The 19962-nt window shown below is 39.1% G+C and overlaps 1 protein-coding gene across 4 annotated transcripts in view; it reads right to left on the bottom strand.

Moving 5' to 3' along the window:
* MYO16 (myosin XVI) overlaps nucleotides 1-19962 on the bottom strand; it is a 711002-nt gene that overhangs the window by 571552 nt on the left and 119488 nt on the right. The window contains exon 1 of one of the 4 annotated variants that reach the window (XR_008538898.2): nucleotides 11759-11875. The exons of 2 other annotated variants lie outside the window; for them this stretch is intronic. Coding sequence is in view for 1 of the 2 variants with exons in the window: in XM_024348340.3 (XP_024204108.3) it covers nucleotides 11759-11786 (28 nt within the window). In the remaining variant the exon portion in view is untranslated. Of the gene's footprint in view, nucleotides 1-11758; nucleotides 12019-19962 lie in introns of those variants that run through there. One more of the 4 variants, XM_024348340.3, reaches the window with a different exon arrangement.

The raw sequence follows: 19962 nt of genomic DNA, 5'->3' as shown, positions 1-19962 counted from the left end.
GCATAATGAACTAGACATGTAGGAAATAATTTAACCTTTGAATGGCATTTTTCCCCTAATAATACTTTGCAGCAATGACTTTAATGTAGTTAAAATAGGAGGCAGCAGGAGGAATGTCTTTCATTAATCTTATATTTGTTGCTGGCCCACGTCAACGACTCTCTTCCTCTTTTTCTACTAATAACTTGAATGAAGGAGAATGGCCAATTGATTTCCACAAAAGCATTCATTAATTTGTTCCTGCCTTTCCTGTCACTTCTCATTTCTAGATAATCAATAACTCAAGTCTCTTTCATCTTTCCTTATTCAGAAGACCCTGAAGCTATTTGCCTTTAGTTATCCTTCTCTCAACCCCTTTCTATTAGCAAAAGACTGTGTTAAGCTGAACTAACCAAAATGGTAGAGTAGTTAGAATGCAGCATTGATTCACACAAGGTTGTCTCAAATTTCCGTTTGCATTCTTATCTTGTTTTAAAGTATTGAGCAGCGTCCAATAAGCTTTTGCAACCACAAATATATGTGGAGATGACATATTGACTGAAATTTCAACAGTGACCTCTTGAGCATTTTCTGAATGCACAAGTCAATTTAAAACTCCAGTTTAAGAATTATTTCAATGGACTCCACAGTATGAAGCTTTCTCCTTAGAAAGCAAAACATCATTGAACTGTGGTTTGGAACAGGTTTTCATAGTACTGCCAAGAAGGCTCATTTTGACAGAACAGTCACTCTTAAACCATGATGTTGTGTGTTCTATTCTAGCATTAATTTATGAAAATTAGTGAAAAACAAAGTTTCCTTTATGTCAAACCTCAACCAAACCTGTCTTGTTGCTCTTATGGTTGTCGTTACCATTATCCCAGTTTCTCAAACCATTGTAGGATGCCAAAAGTTTTAAAAACAAAACCCAGGCCCGACACATGGCCTTTGATGATTTTTGGTTCACTCTCTGTAAATATAGGACAAATTGTTGAGGGCTTTGGACCACCAGCAGAGGGTGAATGTGAAAGGATAGATGGGTTTCACTTTCCAAAGATGAGGAAGAAGATGCACATATCAGCACATGTGACCTACTTTTGCTGCAGTAAATTTAAAACTGCTCATGTGTTTCCTCTCCAAAAAAATAAAGCATTTTGGAGTGGCACAACCTCCTCCACCAACTGCCCTGTGTGTATTTTTCCTTTTAGTAGCCAAAGCTCATGTGTGTTCTGTACTCTTCATTCCCTTCCAATTGCAGCTCAAGTCATTGCAAGAACTCCTCCCTCCTCTCCCCTGGCCCTGCTCTATGTCTACATCACTAATGGCCTCCTCATCGATTACTCCAGAGGATGCTGCTCCTGCCTGCACTGTGATCTTCTCACTTCATGCCAGCCTGCTTAGCAGACCCTGCCTCTTGAAACAGTGTTACCTGAGCTGTTGATTGAAGACATCTTAACTCCTTTGCAAACCACTCATCCTTTATCTGCCCTTCTAAAATTTCTGACCTGAGCCATCTGTTTCCTTGTCACCTATTTCCTTTCCTCCTGTGGCTTAAATGAAACCAGTATGCTAACAACTCCCATGCCTATTTCAAATAGGCATCTCTCACCTGAGCTGCAGCTGTGTGTCTATGGCTACATACTGGACAGCTCTTCTTGCATACCATGGGACTTGGCATGCCCAAGCCTTCTCTTCCCATCTGAAGCTTAGTAACACCATACACATAGCTGTTCACACACAAACCTAAGTGCCTTGAATATTCCATTTATTGTATACTCCACAATGCCGAAGTCGTCCCAAGGCCTTAAGGTCCTGGTACTGAAGTCTTTTTCAAATTCATCCAGTTTTCTCCATGCTCAGGTCAATCACCAACACAAACTCTTCACCCATGTGGGTCATCCTAAGAGCCACCTACCTGGCCTCCCAGACTGTGCCACTGCTCCCTCCCATTTGTTCTCTATAGCCAATCTTTCTAACACAAATCTTTACTTTCCACTTTTAGGAATTCCTAAGAATTCCATCTTAGTGGATTCCAGTTGCTTTCAGAAAAAGTCCTTAGAAAATTCTAAACCTGACCTATGGCTCCTATGTCATTCAGGGTCGAGACATTCAGGTTTAGGAAGGAAGAGCATAGATTCAGTCTGGACAGTGCAGGTTTGAAGTGCTGATAGGACACAGGGTCTGCTTGGGTTTGAATAGTGCAAATCAGGAGATCCCAATGAAGGGCACAGCCTGATAGATTTTCCTGGAGCCTAGCCACAGAGATGTTGGAGATGAAATAATTACCCTATGTAGGATATGTATGTTTTTAAAAGAGCAAAGCAACACAGAATTTTTCACTAATCAGACAATAAATTCTGTTAATTCCACCTTATAAATACCTCTCTAGTCAGACCACGCCTCCCCTTCCCTGTCCCCACCCTCCTGATTTAAGCTGTCACCTGGGCTATTTCAAGGCTTCTCCCATTTTCAGTCTCTCCTTTAATCCACACTCTACAGTACCATCAGAATGACAGATCTAAAATGCAAAGCTGATCACATCCCTCGCTCTTGAAAATCATTCAAGGAACTCCCTCCCTTGCATAATGAGTAACACATAAACACATCAGACTTGTCCAACTACTGCACATTGTTCTTCTTTCTCCATCTCTTTGCTTTGAACGCACTACGCAGTCACAACACGGTGCTTTGTGCAGGCCTTCTTCCCTCCCTGGGCTCCTCATCCATTGATCTTCAGTAAATGCCTCCTCATCCTGAAATGCCTTCTGCCTACTCTGATGAGCTTGCCCCAGCTCTGCACACACCTTCCTCATGGAACAACTGGGTGCCTTTCCCTGTCTTGTCTCATGATACTGACTTACAGACGGAAATTGAAAATTCGTTATTCATTTTCAACTTTTCCTCTAGATTGTGAATTTCTTGTAGAAAAAAATTCTATTTATACATAGAAACTGAGTGCATAGCAGAATGTCTGGCGTGAGTGAATGATTAAAAAACTTAAAATATGGGCATAGGTGGGAAAAGTGAGAGGGGCAGAAACAAGTCAGTGTTACAAGGACAATTATTTTTAGAAAAGCAAGCAGCGAGAGGTTAAGAAGTTAGAGATGGTCACCGAGTGAAAATGTGCAAATAATTTGAGATAAACTGGAACCAAAAAGAGAGTTTGATGTTTCAGTACAGTAACAGTGTGGGAGATGAAATTCTATATTAGAGTGGAAAGGTATTTGAGGAGCGTGAAGCAATGAATTTTTTAAAAAGTTTGGAAGTAAAGGTAAGTGGAGCCCAGGGCTATTAGCTTGAGTAAGTAACTCCGAAATAAAAAGTAGTATTGACCCATTAGTTTGGGAGGAATCAACGAAAAGTGAAACAAAAAACCTAACTTTTGACAGCCTAGATTCTCTGGCTTAACAATGTGGAACATGCTCATTCCTGCCTCAGGGTCTTCGAACTTGCTGTTCCCTCTGGGTGGCACACTGTTCCCACAGGTCTTCACGTTGCTGACTCACTCACTCCTTTCAGTAACTTAGAGACCACTTCTTGAGAGTGATTTTCCCTTAACAACCTATTTAAAATTACCCCTCAAGTCCACTCTGCTTCCAGGTCACTCAGTAGTTCGTTAAACACCTTTATTTTTCTCACATTAGTTGATGCCATCAAAAGTTCTTATAACATCTCTTCACTTACTTACTCTGTCTCACACACTGGTATGGTGATTTCAAGAGAGTAGGAATGTTAGCTTGCTTGTTCGTCTTTGTATCTTTATTTTTAATTAATTAATTAATTAATCTATGTATTTGTGTTGCCCAGGCTCGAGTGCAATGGTGTGATCTCAGCTCACTGCCACATTTACCTCCTGGGTTCAAGCGATTCTCCTGCCTCAGCCTCCCAAGTGGCTGGGATTACAGGCATGTGCCACAACCTCCAGCTAATTTATGTATTTTTGGTAGAGATGGGGTTTTGCCATGTTGGTCAGGCTGGTCTCAAACTCTTGGCCTCAAGTGATCTGCCCGCCTCGGCCTCCCAAAGTGCTGGGATTACAAGTGTGAGCCACTGTGCCCGGCCATCTTTGTATCTTTAGCCCTTAGATTACTCCTTGAAAAGGACCAGGAGTTAAATAATATTTCCTGAAGTCATGAATAATAAATACATGAATTAAATACTGAATAAATGAATAAAATAAAAGGAAACTAAAATTGACTTAATCTATCCAGGTCTATCAGTTAAGTTACTGTGGCATGTTTATATCTTTAATGTGATACTGAGTCTGGGCCAACCACTGAAAGCATAAGGAATCCTCTCCCATTCACCAAACAACCTAAAAGGAAGGGTACCCAAGTAGAACAACAGATGCCAAGTAAGGATGTTAGTGTGAAACCCTCCAGATATAATGGCAAGCCTTAAATAATGCAACGTCAACACGGAGCAAAACACAAAGATATATCATTAGGTCATCAGTACACCAGCAGCCCATGATGTTCTTGGAAGTCTGTATAAAAGCCAAATGTGTAAAGGCTGAACAAGAGACATATACTATAAGTTTATGATTTTATATATCATATATGTGTGTATATATGCATACATATATAGAGACGGAGGCATAGAACAGATCTGGATATGGACACAGATATGGATATCTGAGGTTAAAGATTTCCCTTAGCAGCATATTTAATGATTTCTATCTTTCTCTTAATTGCATTATGTTTACACATCCTAGACTTCACACTAGCATGAGGACATCATTTATTTGAACACTATTATAAAATAGTGTGGGTAAAAGTAATATAAGATTCCTATAATTAGAGATACAGTGTCATAAAGATTAGTCTCAGTTTGAAGTCATCACACTATGTATTGAAACTAATTTATTTAGTAGAATATAGGTACTATAAAGCTCTAGATCTTATTATACTACATTTTAAAATTTGAAACGCTGGGTGCATTTGTAAAAACAAAACAAAACAAATCAAAAATAAAAACAACTTAGGGCCAGGCACAGTGGCTCACGCCTGTAATCCCAGCACTTTGGGAGGCCGAGGCGGGCAGATCAAGAGGTCAAGAGATCGAGACCATCCTGGCCAACATGGTAAAACCCTGTCTGTACTAAAAATACAAAAATTAGCTGGGTGTTGTGGTATGCACTTGTAGTCCCAGCTACTTGGGAGGCTGAGGCAGGAGAATTGCTCGAACCTGGGCGGTGGAGGTTGCAGTGAGCTGAGATTGTGCCACTGCATTCCAGCCTGGCGACAGAGCAAGACACACACACACACACACACACACACACACACACACACACAGAGACACACACAAAAAGGGAAATATTTTTTCATTTAAGACTAGTTGAAATTATTTTAATATTGAAGAGAAAAGTAAATATTTGAGAATATCTAAGACTGTCATGAACACTGATCAGGAGAGATTTACCTTATCATATCTCAAAAGTTATCAAAAGCTAAGATAATGAATACAGTGTAACCTTAAACTAAATCAATGGATCAATGTAACAAAAACATAAACCAGACATGGATGCAAATATATTTAGAAATTTAGAATGCGACAAAAGCAAATTTCAATTCAGTAGGTATTGTGCATGCAGAAATGAAACAGGGAAAGAAGTAACTCTTACCTTAAATCACACACACACACCTTAATTCCACATGAATTAAAATTTCAAATACAAAAATAAAAGTTTAGATTAAGATTTAGAAAACTAATTTAGCTTTAGAATAAATAGGCTACCCAAAGCAATAAATGAAACCAAAAATCCATAGAACAGAGACATATTTTTCTACACAATTAGTAAAAAATCAGATGCCATCCAACACCCAAAACAAAGGCAAAAGTAAAAAACAGGAAAACTGGCTGGGCACGGTGGCTCATGCCTGTAATCCCAGCACTTTGGGAGGCTGAGGCGGGTGGATCCCCTGAGGTCAGAAGTTCGAGACCAGCCTGACCAACATGGTGAAAACCCATCTCTACTAAAAATAAAAAATTAGCTGAGTGTGGTGGCACCCACCTGTAGTCCCAGCTACTTGGGAGGCTGAGGCAGGAGAATCACTTGAACCAGGGAGGCAGAGGTTGCAGTGAGCCAAGATCATGCCACTGCACTCCAGCCTGGGTGACAGAGTGAGACTCCCTCAAAAAAAGAAATAAATAGGAAAACCATCTTCACCACATTCATATCAAGAGAAACATCAATATTTCCTTACATAAAAGTTTACATGAAATTGATAAGTAAAAGGATTAAAAACCCAATGTAAATAATGAAAACAGATATGAAGAAATTGGACTAGTTAAAAGTGGTGGAACACCCTTAACTATTTATTATATAAAATGGAGAGCCCCACAGGAAACCATATTTCGACGATGGAGTTGACATCCTTTTGGGAGGAAGGCACGTTTCCGGGTTGGCTGAGGTGCAGGGATGCGAGTCCTTTGATTGCTGGTTGTGGTAATCTGAAGTGCTACTCCTCACTGAAAGAAATCTAGCAGTTTCTACAAAACCTTAAACTACACGTACCATTTGATTCAATGTTACTGCTCTTGTGAATCAATATTCCTATAAGCCAAAATACTTAAACAGAATGTCTTTATGCCTGTCAAAAAAGAAGAGTTTAATAAATAGATGGTTTAATAAATGCTATAGACTATTACACTACTTAGCTATCAAGAAACAATGCCTAGATATATAATTTGCCAGAAAAGATGTCCATGTTGTTAAGAGACAGAAGGGAGGGCTGCCTAAGGGGACATCTGGGCTAAAGGCTCATATGTGGGAAAATATAGATGATGTTTAAAGCCATGAGAATGGATGAGGTTGTCAAAAGAAAGTTAGGGCCAAGCCCGAAGAAGAAGAGAAAGCCAGCAACTGGGGTGGAGGAAAAGCTGCTAGTGAATTAGGAGAAAACCCCCAAGAGCTGCAGAAGAAGAGGTGGTAATCACATCAGAAATTAAGGAACATGAGGCAGGTCTAGTGTCCATTGGATTTTGCCACATAAAGGTGGTTTAAATAAAGTGGATTCCGTTGAGTGGTAAAGGAAAGCAGCGCGGGATGCAGTCATGGAAGAGGACACAAGGAGGTGAGGGTCAGAGGCGACGGGCATGGGCAATCGTTTCAAGGTATGACCTGCAAACAAGGAAATGGGGTGGTGGCCCGAGGGAAGAGAGAACAAGGGGGGACTTTTGCTTAATTGGAAGATGGATGGATTGGCCACATATTCACTCTGTTGGAAGCTGATGCAGGAGAGAAAGGGGAGAGCTGAAGGGAAATGCAAGCTTGGAGGAGGCAGAAGGAGACAGAATTGCAAGTGCACTGGCCTTGGACACACAGGAGGAAATTCAGGACTGCAGGTGAGAAGTGGGCAAAGAGGAATACATGCGCAGACACTCTGCAGATTTAATGGTGGGAGGGTAGGTTTGTAACTCCTCAGCCTGGGAGATTGGAGTTAGAAGAAGGGGTCTCTAGGCATGAGCAGTCGTGCCTACCGTAGAAACATGACGAGGGTACAGGAGAGTGCTGCCTGCCTGGGTGAGATGTTTGATCATGATGTTAAATGAAATCAGTCTGCTTTTGCTCTGAGGTCCTCCTTCAAGGGTCATCCAGCTCCTCTGGGGCAAGGACAGACATGCTGGAAAGGGGGGTTCCACCTTGGGTAGGTATTCGTCACTCGAGTGGAACAGAGGGAGGTGAGGGCAAGGAGTGAAGTGGCTTCAGCAATGGACTATGGGCGCTGGACCAGGCAGAGAGCAGGATATGGGAGAGTGAGGACATGGAGGGAGCAGCTTTTGGGTGTGTTAGTGCATTGCAGAACCACTGCAGTGAAAGTTCTTGAATGAGCGAACAGTGTGTGCGATAGCTAGAAAAGTGAGGAAAGCATTTTACTGGAGGTGGTGTTCATCAGCATGAGTGGCTTGAGGAAAAAAATGGGTTTTAACCTTGGTATCATAAAACATGTTTAATATGTGTGATCATTAATACTGAGTGTCAACTTGGTTGGATTGAAGGATGCAAAGTATTGTTCCTGGGTGTGTCTGCGAGGGTGACGTCAAAGGAGATTAACATTCGAGTCAGTGGACTGGGAGAGGCAGACCCACCCTCAATCTGGATGGACACCATCTGATCAGCTGCCAGTGCAGCTAGGATAAAAGCAGGCAGAGGAACATGGAAGAACCAGGCTGGCTGAGTCTTCCAGCCTACATCTTTCTCTCATGCTGGATGCTTCCTGCCCTTGAACATCAGACTCCAAGTTCTTCCGCTTTTGGACTCTTGGACCTTTGACCACAGACTAAAGGCTGCACTGTCAGCTTTCCTACTTTTGATATTTTGGGACTCTGACTGGCTTCCTTGCTCCTTAGCTTGCAGATGGCCTATTGTGGGACCTCAGCTTGTGGTCGTGTGAGTTAATTCTCCTTAATAAACTCCCCTTTATATATACATCTATCTTATTAGTTCTGCCCCTCAAGAAAGCCCTGACTAATACAACATATAAAGTAACAGATTTTCTGATACAATTCGTTCTTAGGTGTTGTAAATGAATTCACAGCTCTGGAGAATATTCATTTTAAATAACTTTAACCTTCCTCCTGCTGCAAACAATGCTGCCCCAAACCGGTATGCTTAGAGAAGAGCTGAACCAGGAGAGAAATAGGTCAGGTGTAGTTATTGCAACGCTTCACCCCCAGAGGCACGTGAAGGGAACTCCACAGGTAGACCTCAAGCCTCCGCTTCAGTTCATTAAAACAAAAGTAGTTTCAAGTCTCACATGGCCTTAAAGTTCTGTGAGCCCATGACTCCCTTGAGTTCCATTTCTCATTCCTGCTTGCGCCTCAGCTGGGGCCTGGTCATGTTCATGTGTTACCTCTCAACAGGCATGGGGCTCTGAGACCGGTTCTCACTGCAGATCTGTCTAAAGCTACTTCTCAGCTACCAAGATACATGAAGTGGCCACACTTTTTGCTGTGGTGTTCCTACACTTTCCTGCTATATCCTGCTTCCACAGTAAATTTTTACACTCTAGTTTTTAACCCTTCTCTAAAATAAAGTAAAAATGTTTTACAAAGTAACAGATAATATCATAAACTGGAGATAACAACTGTTAGATTAAGTTTCGACCTTGAAGCGTATAATTTTTTCACCTTAGATGATGAGTATTTTCCCAGGTGACTAACAGTTCCTTGCGAGCATTAGCTATTGGTCACCCAGCATCCCACCTGAAGGCCTCCTGTGATTCACTAGGAGCACATGGGATGCTAATGTTGCACATTTCAGAAGGTCCTGCTCCTGCCCTGGAATTCATCCACTTCCTGCATTGCTGTCTGGCTTGAAAGTGAACGTGCTATGGTGATAAATCTGGCTCAGAATGAAAGACAGATATGTGGTAGAAATGCAGGACAGGCGAAGAAGGAATGGAGTGTGGCAAAGGCCAATGAACCTCGCCAGCAGATCAGCCCAATATGGGAGACAACAATTTGGGAAAATCTTACGCATCAGGAACAACCATTAAACCATGAATTATGATCCTTTTCAATAAACCCTTAGGATACCATGAGGGCATTCACTTTTTTTTTTTTTTTTTTTTTTGAGTTGGGGTTTTGCTCTTGTCACCCAGGCTGGAGTGCAATGGCGCGATCTCAGCTCACCGCAAGCTCCGCCTCCCGGGTTCAAGCAATTCTCCTGCCTCAACCTCCCAAGTAGCTGGGATTACAGGCTCCCATCACCACACCCAGCAAAATTTTGTATTTTTAGTAGAGACAGGGTTTCACTATGTTGGCCAGACTGGTCTTAAACTCCTGACCTCAGGTGATCCGCCTGCTTTGGCCTCCCAATGTTCTGGGATTACATGCGTGAGCCATCACGCCCGGCCTTCTTCTATATTTTGTTCATCCTTCCAAGATATAGCTCAAGGTGCATTTTTTTCATAAAACACCCTTCACTAGTTCAGCACAGAATGCAGTATAATTTCTGAACTCCTTAACACATCACACCATTTCTCCAGTAAAGTTAGCATTTCATAATATTCATGCTTCCTTTCCATTTTATAGACTGTCACACTCGAAGCTTAGAAAGCAGTCAGATCTTTAGTAAGTAGTTGCTAATTACTTTCAGAAATGCATCAGGAATGTTTAAATTCATTGATTTTAGATTTCATCTCTTATACTAGCATGCTAAAAGAAATATCTCACAGGCTCCAATTGACATCACCAATTTTCTGAAATGTCTACAATTTTCCGAAATTCTACAATCAAATAATTCAACTAAAACAGAACAAAAGGCAGGAAAGGGCAGACTCATATTGTGTTTGGTGACCAACTGCTCCCTGAATCTCTCACGTCCATGTCACTGTCCCTTTGTGCTTCCGCCCGTGCTCCATGGCTGCCCTCCACCAGGTGTGTTCAATGTGTCTAATGAGCACCCAGGTTCCTTGTAGGAAAGATGCAGAGTTTTTCCTCTGCAGAGGCACAGCAAGGAAAATAATGACATTCTGCTAGTGCAGTAAAACACGAGAGGCAATACAAAAACCAGTCAGAGTATTGCCCTGTGTCTATTTCTCCAAGAAAATAACCCCAAGATTTAACAGATTAAAGCGGAAGACTATTCTCAAAATTCTTAAATACGCTGCATACCTCTAATTCTTATTAGTTAAAGAGCTAATCTGCAAACTTACGAGATGACCAGTGAATCCTTTTGGGAATTAAAATTGTTCTGCAACATGAAAGCATGACATTCTTGGCAATGCTTAAGAGTAAGGCATTTTTATTTCCATTAATCATAGTTTTAATTCCTGTATACATTCTCTACCAAAAATAAGAGAAAGGTAAATATTTTCACCTTCTCAATCATCATTATCTTTTAGTCTCCTTTAGTTCAAAGCTCAAGATTCATTCAACACATGTGTTCCCTTAATATGCTGCTTGAATTTAACATTGTGATGTCCTTTGGCAGCAAAACCTTAAGCTTAAAAGAAAACCATTTCTACAAATGTCATCTGTCACTTTAAGAACATGATATATATGTACAGAAGTTTTCAGAAGTGCTGCAGGGACAAAAATGTATATCCAGCAAGCCATTTTTGGATAAATATGTCTTCCTTTTCATTATTACCATCCAGAATTGGTTTAGATGAAAGTATTCTCTAGCTCAGAAAATTCTGCCAAAATTTCAGACGCTAAAGAAACCCTTGATAAGCCCAAAAGAGAACCTGGTGACAAACTAAATTTCACCATATGAACATCAGTGGAGAGCATTTGGTACAGAGTCCCTGGAGTCCCTAAGCACCGCAAGGTGAATGATGCAAGGACAAAAGTTTACAGTCAAGGATAACCCTAAAGATCACACTTACAAAAAGCATTGAATAGAGGCTTAAGCAGTAAAACTTGAGACTAAAATACTAGCTAAATGACCTCAGCCATATATTAATAAACTTAGTTTTTATGTACTTTATTAACATGTGCCAATGAGCAAAAATATGCTTTTGTAATTTCTTTCCATGTGTTTCTGGTTTTTTTTTTTTTTCTGGTTGCTGTGTCTATGAATCATTTTTTTAAAAAAGCTGAAGTTTTAAAGATGTCTGTGCTATTAGCATTTGGATCACACTGGAATTATTTCACAATCTAAAATTAAAAGGAAATATATCCAGCCTGTAAAATATTCTTCTAAGTCACCAGTCTATGTCACTCATCTGAATGTGGTATACCAGGAGACCTGCCTTAATTTTGGCATCTGCACAAAATAATACTTCAACAAGACAAATAACCACATGAGCAAGACATCAAGCTTACTTACAGCACTTGATAAAATGATAGTGAGACATCTTTCCATCTCAGACAGGAATCTTGCTACGGGTTCCAGCATTCTCTTCTGTCACAACTGTCGTTCCCAGGAAATGCATTACTTAAAGCCCTTACTCAGGTAACAGTTTACCTCAGGATGCACTATTGCATGGAGGCTCTGTTCCATGATCCTGCAAAAAGCTTCAAACTCATTCTCATTCGGCAGCTGGAGTTAAGATAAGCCTCTCCCCGGTGGGTCTTGAGGCACCACTGCTGCACGTGCTATTGTAGCACCCTTGATTGACACAGCCCCGAGTACCACAATCCCGGGAATAGTCAGCTCTAATTGGTGTTCACATGCAGCCACATTCTGCTGCACGGAGGTGTGCTGCAGTGCGGCTCTCCCGGTCCTGCCTGTTAATGGCTTTTCAATAGCTTTCAAATGGCAGCAAACTAAGCTGATGAGTGGGCTGGAGAGAAGCCACGGATAGAAGGATCCTAAATCTTCTTCGTGCACACTGTCCATCAGCCACATAGGACCAGATTCTTAGCTGGTAGTAAAGCGGATTATTTTTAGTGGCCACCAGTTGCTGTGTGTGAATAGGAAATTGATAGCAGGAGCTTAAAATAGCCACCTCTTAGAATCAGAGATCTTTGATCTGTCCCTAGTAATGAAAAACTTGCATTATATTTCAAAACACATCTTTCTGCTTTTCTGAGCAGAATGTAAAACTTAAATTATCCACAAAAAGCTTTTAGTTTGCATAGCTTTAAAATTTAGGATTCTCCTACCTCTGCAGACTGCAATGAATTTAACTGTACAACCCAACTGGATGAAGTAAATCTGACTGAATTGGAATCAGAAAGAAATATATGGTCTGCTAGGGTTTATTGTTATAAAAGTGAATATCATACTCATAATGCAATAGCCATGGTAGCAAACCAAAAGGTTATATTTTAAGTTGTTTACAAATTCAAAGTGATACTTTTTTTTGCAAATTGATACATTTTTATGATGATCTTCTCCAAAGACAAGTTGACATAGTCTAGAATTTATGTTTCAGGTTTGAGGTTATTGGAAAGGTAAACATGAACAATATGTTAAGTGCACCCATCTTTCTGTGGCAGTAACATAATTTTGTATTCCTTACTGAACAAAACTCAAAGAGCAGTGCTTTTATTCAACTAGAAGATTATGAAATTCAAATCTATACAACAAGGGGTCATGACTATTAAATTTTCACTGAATAATATTCTAACACATTTTAGTAGCGTGATGTAAAATAATAAGTTGAAGATTTCGCGCAGAACAGCCTGATGTCAAATCCAGCTTCTACCACTTACCAGAGTATCAATGTAAACACATTATTTAACTTGCTAAAGCCTCAGTTTCCTCATCTATGCATGTGAAATATAATTCCTAATCTTTATTCTGAAGGTTAGAAATAATGCCCATAAAATTTCTGGTTGCTGTTGTTGGTGTTCAATGAAAAGTTGTCATTAACATTAACAAGGAAAAAAATTTATTTATGTACCAAATGATGATTATGGACATTTTAACTTGGTTTTTCCAAAAATTAGAATGAGGATTTGCAGCCTTCGTCCGGAATGCTGATTCCTTATTTATTCGTTGATTCCACAATTAATTATTGAGAGTCACTGTCACAAAAGTCACCATTTTGGGTGCTTTTCAGGAATAAAATATGTCTAAAACAGAGCCTTTATGTACCAGGAATCTATAATGTATTTTTAAAGGGTTTCTTGGATGTTTTGTAATGTTTCAATAAAACTGTAAGACACAACTATATCTGTTTCCAACACAGGAAGTAAAGCTCTCTCCTCTTTAAATCAATACAAATCTTTACATGTGCATAAAATAACTGTGAATTTATGTGAATGTTATCTAATGTATCTTTGGGTAAGGTTGTATCCATGTAGATGTCCCTACTCCCTTCTCTTAATACAACGCCGGATAAATAGTATGTTGCCTATATACCTTCCTTAAATGTCTGAATGTCTTAATTTTCTGCAAATTGCATGCCTCTGCATATATACAAACTCAGTAAACATCTTAAGACAATTGATTTTAATGATACCATTCACTCTTTAAACTGAAAAACAGCATAACACTCAGAGGGGCATGTCGTGCACTTGACAAAGAAAATATGCTATTAAAAATATAATTGATTTGAGCCCTACTTTTTTAATAACTTAAGGCATTTCTTATAAGAACTTTAACCAAGGTACCCTGTGAGAATTAACATCTCATCTCCAGGGGCTCATTATCAAATGTGTTTATTTTTCATCGACTCATGTATTCCATAAACATTTGGCAACTCTTTGTGCTATAAGAGAAACTTGACTCCCTGACCTCAAAGTGCTTATCGTCTGATGAAATAGAGACAATCAAGATAGCACAGTGTGGTGTGCTAGAAACTGTAAGACTACAAATGTAGACCTCTAAAACAACAAGAGTCAACATCTAATCCACTTTGAGTAGTTGAAGGAGGATACACTGAGCAATGTATTCACAGATTTCTTAAACTACTTAGAATGTGCTTTCTATGTATAAACTGTATCTACATATAATTTCCCCAGATTAAGAAGCCCTTTTATCTTTTTGTCTTTGAAACCACATACTCATGCTCTAAACACGGGTAGAACTATGTTTAAACCTATTTACATATTTCATCACTACAAAACAAAAATTAATTTCTAATGCAGGCATTAATACTGAGGAAAATAATTTTGGCTCCATTAACTTTACTTCCTTCATAAAATTTTTTTAAAATGGTAACTTGAAGTTGATTAAAATTTCCTCCTCTATATCCATCCCTGAGAAACTCAACTCACTGTTGGGTTGTCAGAACAATAATTTCAGGACTCCTTCAATCATATATATTTATATAATATATTATATATATATTATATACAATATATATTTATATATATATTGTATATAGCTATATATAATATATATAATATACATATATACATAAAATATACATATATACATATATATATACACACACACACATATATATTTTTCTTTTCTTTTATTTTCTCTTTTGAGATGGAGTTTCTCTCTGTCACCCAGGCTGCAGTGCAATGGCGCGATCTTGGCTCACTGCAACCCTCTGCCTCCCGGTTTCAAGCAATTCTCCTGTTTCAGCCTCCCAAGTAGCTGGGATTACAGACACCCACTACCATGCCCAGCTAATTTTTGTAGTTTTAGTAGACATGAGATTTCACCATGTTGGTCAGGCTGGTCAGGCTTGACCTCAGGTGATCCACCTGCCTTGGCTTCCCAAAGTGCTGGGATTACAGGCATGAGCCACCATGCCCGGCTAAATCTTATATTTTAAATATGGTATCAGAGTTGATGACAGTAGCAAGAAATGACCAAGGCTAAATTAAATATATTGTTAGCAATTTATCTATTTTGCAGAATATGGACATTAAGTACAAAATTCATGCGTTCGAAAGAGGGTATTGTTTTGCATTTCCAGAAAATTTTCAAATGCATAAAGCACAATTATTTTATTATTTTTCAGTATTATTACAATGAACTATTGTTCTTTCCAAATACAAATGCATAATATTTCAAACTGATTTTTGAATAATCAAGAAACCCCTTTTTCTCTTTTATACACCATACAGGTGCTCATTATTCACACTATTTCTGATATGAACACATGATTTTTTTTCTCTTAAATGTTAGCATTATTATACACCAGATTTTTTCCAATAAGGCTAAATTATTTCCCAGCCAAAAACAAAAAAAGAAACTGCAATGATTCTAATGAGAGATAAGCATTCAAAAATTAGAAATTGCTTAGTAAATATCTTTTAAAATGGGATACATGAGACACAGCTCCAAAAAGGCCCCAGGTGAGATACTACTTAATGTTTTCATTTAAAACCCTATTTGGACAATGTAAAACATGCAGTTTCATAATGCCAGTCTGCTGACAGATAATTCCTAATCTAATAGTGCCTGCATTGGCATGCTTTATTAAATGAAGAAATTAAAACTAAAGTTTGCAAACATCACCAATTTGGGAAAGGTACGTATTAACAGTAGGTCATGACAAAAATTCTAAATGAAGATATAAATCACACACAACAGTTTTTTGTTATGCAAATTTAAGCTCTGTGATGGGGCATCATTGCCTCTGCCCTGTGAATAGGTTGGGGCTTATAAATATTAGCCTTTGATGAAGTAAATTACACACATTTAGAGACCTTGAGCCACAGGTGTCTCACACACAATGGCTGACAGCTAAATTTATAATTTCCTCTATCACAAATATTGACTGCTTCTGGGTGAATGGAGTCAAGACCTCTCCTGGGAACATAACTCCGGTCTAATAACTTAGGGTCCTTTGAGGCTGAAGCCTACAGAGGAGAAAATATCTGAGTTGTCAAAAAATAAGGCATAAATACGCTCAGCTCTTGCTATAGAATCAGCCTCTGGTCAACCCCTGGTGCCTCAGGACCAGGATCAAGCCTACCTTGAATGACTGAACATCCTTGACTCTCTGATAAAGTCCCTGATCTCAGTCTAGTGACTGTGGAGGTTGTTCCTGATTTTGGCCTGCCTGTGAAACCACTAGCTCTCGGATTCAGGACTCCACAGGGCTGTGTGTTCACTTCAGCTTCACGTAGTCTCACATTTCTCCAACCAGAACAAATGGACATTCAAGTTAGATGTGGGCAATTGTGAAGTAAATGAGAAGAAATTTACAATACAGTCTTGCACAGTTGGAAAGAAGTAGGGGTTAATAGGAACTGCCCTCTCCATGTCAGAGGGCAATGAGGGCTAACCCAGCTGAGCCCTGCTTTAGTGACTAAAAGTGAATTTGTCATATAACGGCTAGAAAATATCCCTGATTATTCAAATACTTTCATAGAGTACTGATGTAGAAAAGAAATGCAATTTTAAAAACTGCTTCAAAAAGACTGAAAATTACTCTCTGTAATACAATATAGATTAATATAATAGCAAATACATGCATGTGCATTGATATGGATATATGAAGATACACACACACACACACACACACACTCAGGCTATATGGGATGTTCTAATTGCTCCTTAAGGGCATTTGGCCACCCACTTCCTTTGGTGATTTTTTTCCCTAATCAAAATGAAATGTTTTAAATTCTAGTGAGGACCAGTTAAACTGGGTATCTAAAGCAGGACATTTGTAAAGCATTTGTAAGGTTTTTCACTTGAATCCGAACAACCACTTTGAAATCTTTCCAGCATATGCGTTACAACTATCTAGGAAGACTTTTCCATTTCAGATGTTTGACCTTGGACAAAAGTTTGCATATCTTAATGGTGAATAAGAAACAGACCGTTTTGTTTTATGTCTGTATGACTCTACCTAGGTTTATGTGCACATGTGTGATATGGATGGATATGAGCACATGAATAATTAAGTATTCTTTGCCTTGTTCTTCAATCAGTTTGAGGGAATAAATAGTATACTGCAACCAGTTACCAGGAATAGGCAGATAAAAAAAATTTATTGATGATGAAGCAAGTTTAGAGATTACTGTTGGCCTAAATAAGACAGCTGGGACACCAGGCTGAAATGTTTGAACAGATCTCTATACATTTGTCATTTAGAAGACAATATCTGAAAGTTTTTTGATGATCTAAAAGATATTCTTAATTTTCCCGAAAAGGATGAAAGGAATTGTGAGGCAATTAAATAAGAAGCCTCTCCTTCATACTTTTCCCATTGATATACATGGATTTTTTAAACAAAATATGCCTCTTTAGTTGAATCATGCTCTTATTTACAATTTAATCACACTAAGTTACCTATTCAAATTCCATGCATTCTTCAAATTTACTTCAAGCCCATTTAATCTACAAACTGTTCTTGATTTTTTTTATTGCTTAAATTATTCCTGACCTTCTCTAAAGCCTATATTCATTTTTTTCATGTACCAGTCAATCCAGCATTTATAATGCAATGCTTTACATTTTTCTTAACTAGTTATCATAGGGAAGGCTCTTCCTAGGTAGGTAACTCGTTATTTGAGTCTCAGACCTTCTACTTTTCCTATTTCCTATGAAGTCCAAAACATTAGTGAACATTCAGAGATCAACAAAGGGAGAGCCAGAGAATTAGAATTGCTCTAAAGCATTTTCTGGTGCATGACATATAATGTCTTGAGGAATATTTTATTAAAGGCAGGATTATTGAACACTTAAGTAAACATAACTTACCATACATGACAGGAGAAGAAGAAAGAAATGAAGTGGAGTATAGCCCCTTCTTCATTCAAGCATGTAGGTACAAGTAGACTGAGTGTATATTGTTTTTCAATATCCCCCATGAAGGCATCATTAAAACGGATCATAGGGAGATCTGGGTGCAAGTTTGACTTTCTTCTTCTAAATGAATTCCCTTGTTGCTAATTTTCTTTGAGTGACAATGGATACAATATAGTCACTAGAGAGGTTCCCAAAATTTAACAATATTTTAAGGTGTTCTAGAAAAAGAATGTACACTGAAATATCCAAATTCACAAATGACATTAAATTATTTCTCCAAACTGAAGTCTCAGGCCTTTTGGATAAGTTTAAGTAGCCCTCATTGTTATGATATTGTTCTCCATAAATATTTTCTCCTATCTGCACAGTTTGGGCTGTCAGAGGAAAGAGCATTGGCAGCCTTGGTTAAATGGTGATTACATAAAAGCATACCTTGGAAGCTGGACATCGTGTGTGTAGCTCTGAAGCAATTTGGAGAATTACCTCCCAGGCCCATGGGCTTATATTTCAGGGTGATAAGCCTGGAGACTTTCTCTTTTCTTCTCCAAGAGAAAATTTGTTTCCTTTTCTCTCTCTCACTCTTTCTCTCAAATGGGCATATGTGCAGCTTATAAAAGCTTAGAGTCCTTGAACTCTTTGGTTCCTCTCCTGTGTTACAATTCCACTACCCTTGCAGGATGATATCAGGCTTTCCGTCCATTGCTTTTTGAATAGTGGGGCTTTGGAAACCAGTGCCAGGATGCTCTGTGAGTGTGGTCCGTGCTCTGATCCATGTCTCTGATTCATAATCCACGACTTCATGTTTCCCATCAGAATCTCTCTTAGCCTCTTTTGGCCTCTCCTCTTACCTCCTCTTCCTCCTGTCCATCCCCCACCATCCCTCTCTTTTCCATCCCCCACCAACTGCTGCCTTCCCCCCACCTCCTTTTCTCTTCTTCCTCTCCCTGTCTCTCTCTCCATACTTCACACTCCCATAAATAACTGGAAGGACTTCTCAGAGTAAAGCAACAGACAGAGATAAATTCTGGCCACAGTGCATGAGGCTAATGAAACCGTAGAAGACTGGGACATCCTTTCCCTGACCAAGGCTCCTCTTAGTGGGTTGTCCCTCCTTACTTCTATTTCAGTAAACTTCCTTGGATATGAATCCTGTATCTGTCACTCCCTAAAGGTCATGTCACCTGGTTGAGGTTCAAATTCCTGTGATAAGAAATGGCAGCTGTAATGCCAAGCGCCCAGGGTTCTTCTGTACAAGCTAGGTGCTCAACAAGTACAATTCCAACCATCACGATGTAACTATTTCACACACCCCTGATGTTGTATTGATCTAATGCTATCTTTATATTCATGAAAATATTTATTACGTGATTTTCCTTGAAGACATCACTGCCTTTCCTAGAGTCTTGCAGGTATCAATGACTAGTAGAAACCCCTTCACAGTAATTATACCATGTTTACCCATGAACCGGGTACTAAACAAGTAAACATTATACAGTATCCTCCCAATCTGTGGGGGACACTTTCCAAGATCCCCAGTGGATGCCTGAAACCACAGATAATATGGAGCCCTATATACACTGTTTTTTTTCTATACATTTCTATACTATTCCTATGATAAAGTTTAGTTTATAAATTAGGCACAGTCTAATTTAGAGATTAAGAGCAACAATGATAAAACAGGACAATTATAGCAAAATACTATAATAAAAGTTAGGTGAATGTGCTGTCTCTCATTGTCTCTCTCTCACAATATCTTACTGTACTGTACTCACTCTTCTTCTTGTGATGATGTGAGATGATAAAATGCCTACTGATGCCTGATGTGAGGGGAATGACGTAGGCATTGGTATGGAGCAGGCTACTATTGACCTAACACTGCAGCCAAGAGAGGATCATCTGCTTCAGATGGCCCAGGATCACTG

Source organism: Pan troglodytes, chromosome 14, assembly GCF_028858775.2.
Source record: "Pan troglodytes isolate AG18354 chromosome 14, NHGRI_mPanTro3-v2.0_pri, whole genome shotgun sequence".
In the NCBI taxonomy this organism is placed as follows: Eukaryota; Metazoa; Chordata; class Mammalia; order Primates; family Hominidae; genus Pan; species Pan troglodytes.
The sequence above is the reverse complement of the archived record's forward strand: the minus strand, read 5'-3'. Positions and strand labels throughout refer to the sequence as shown.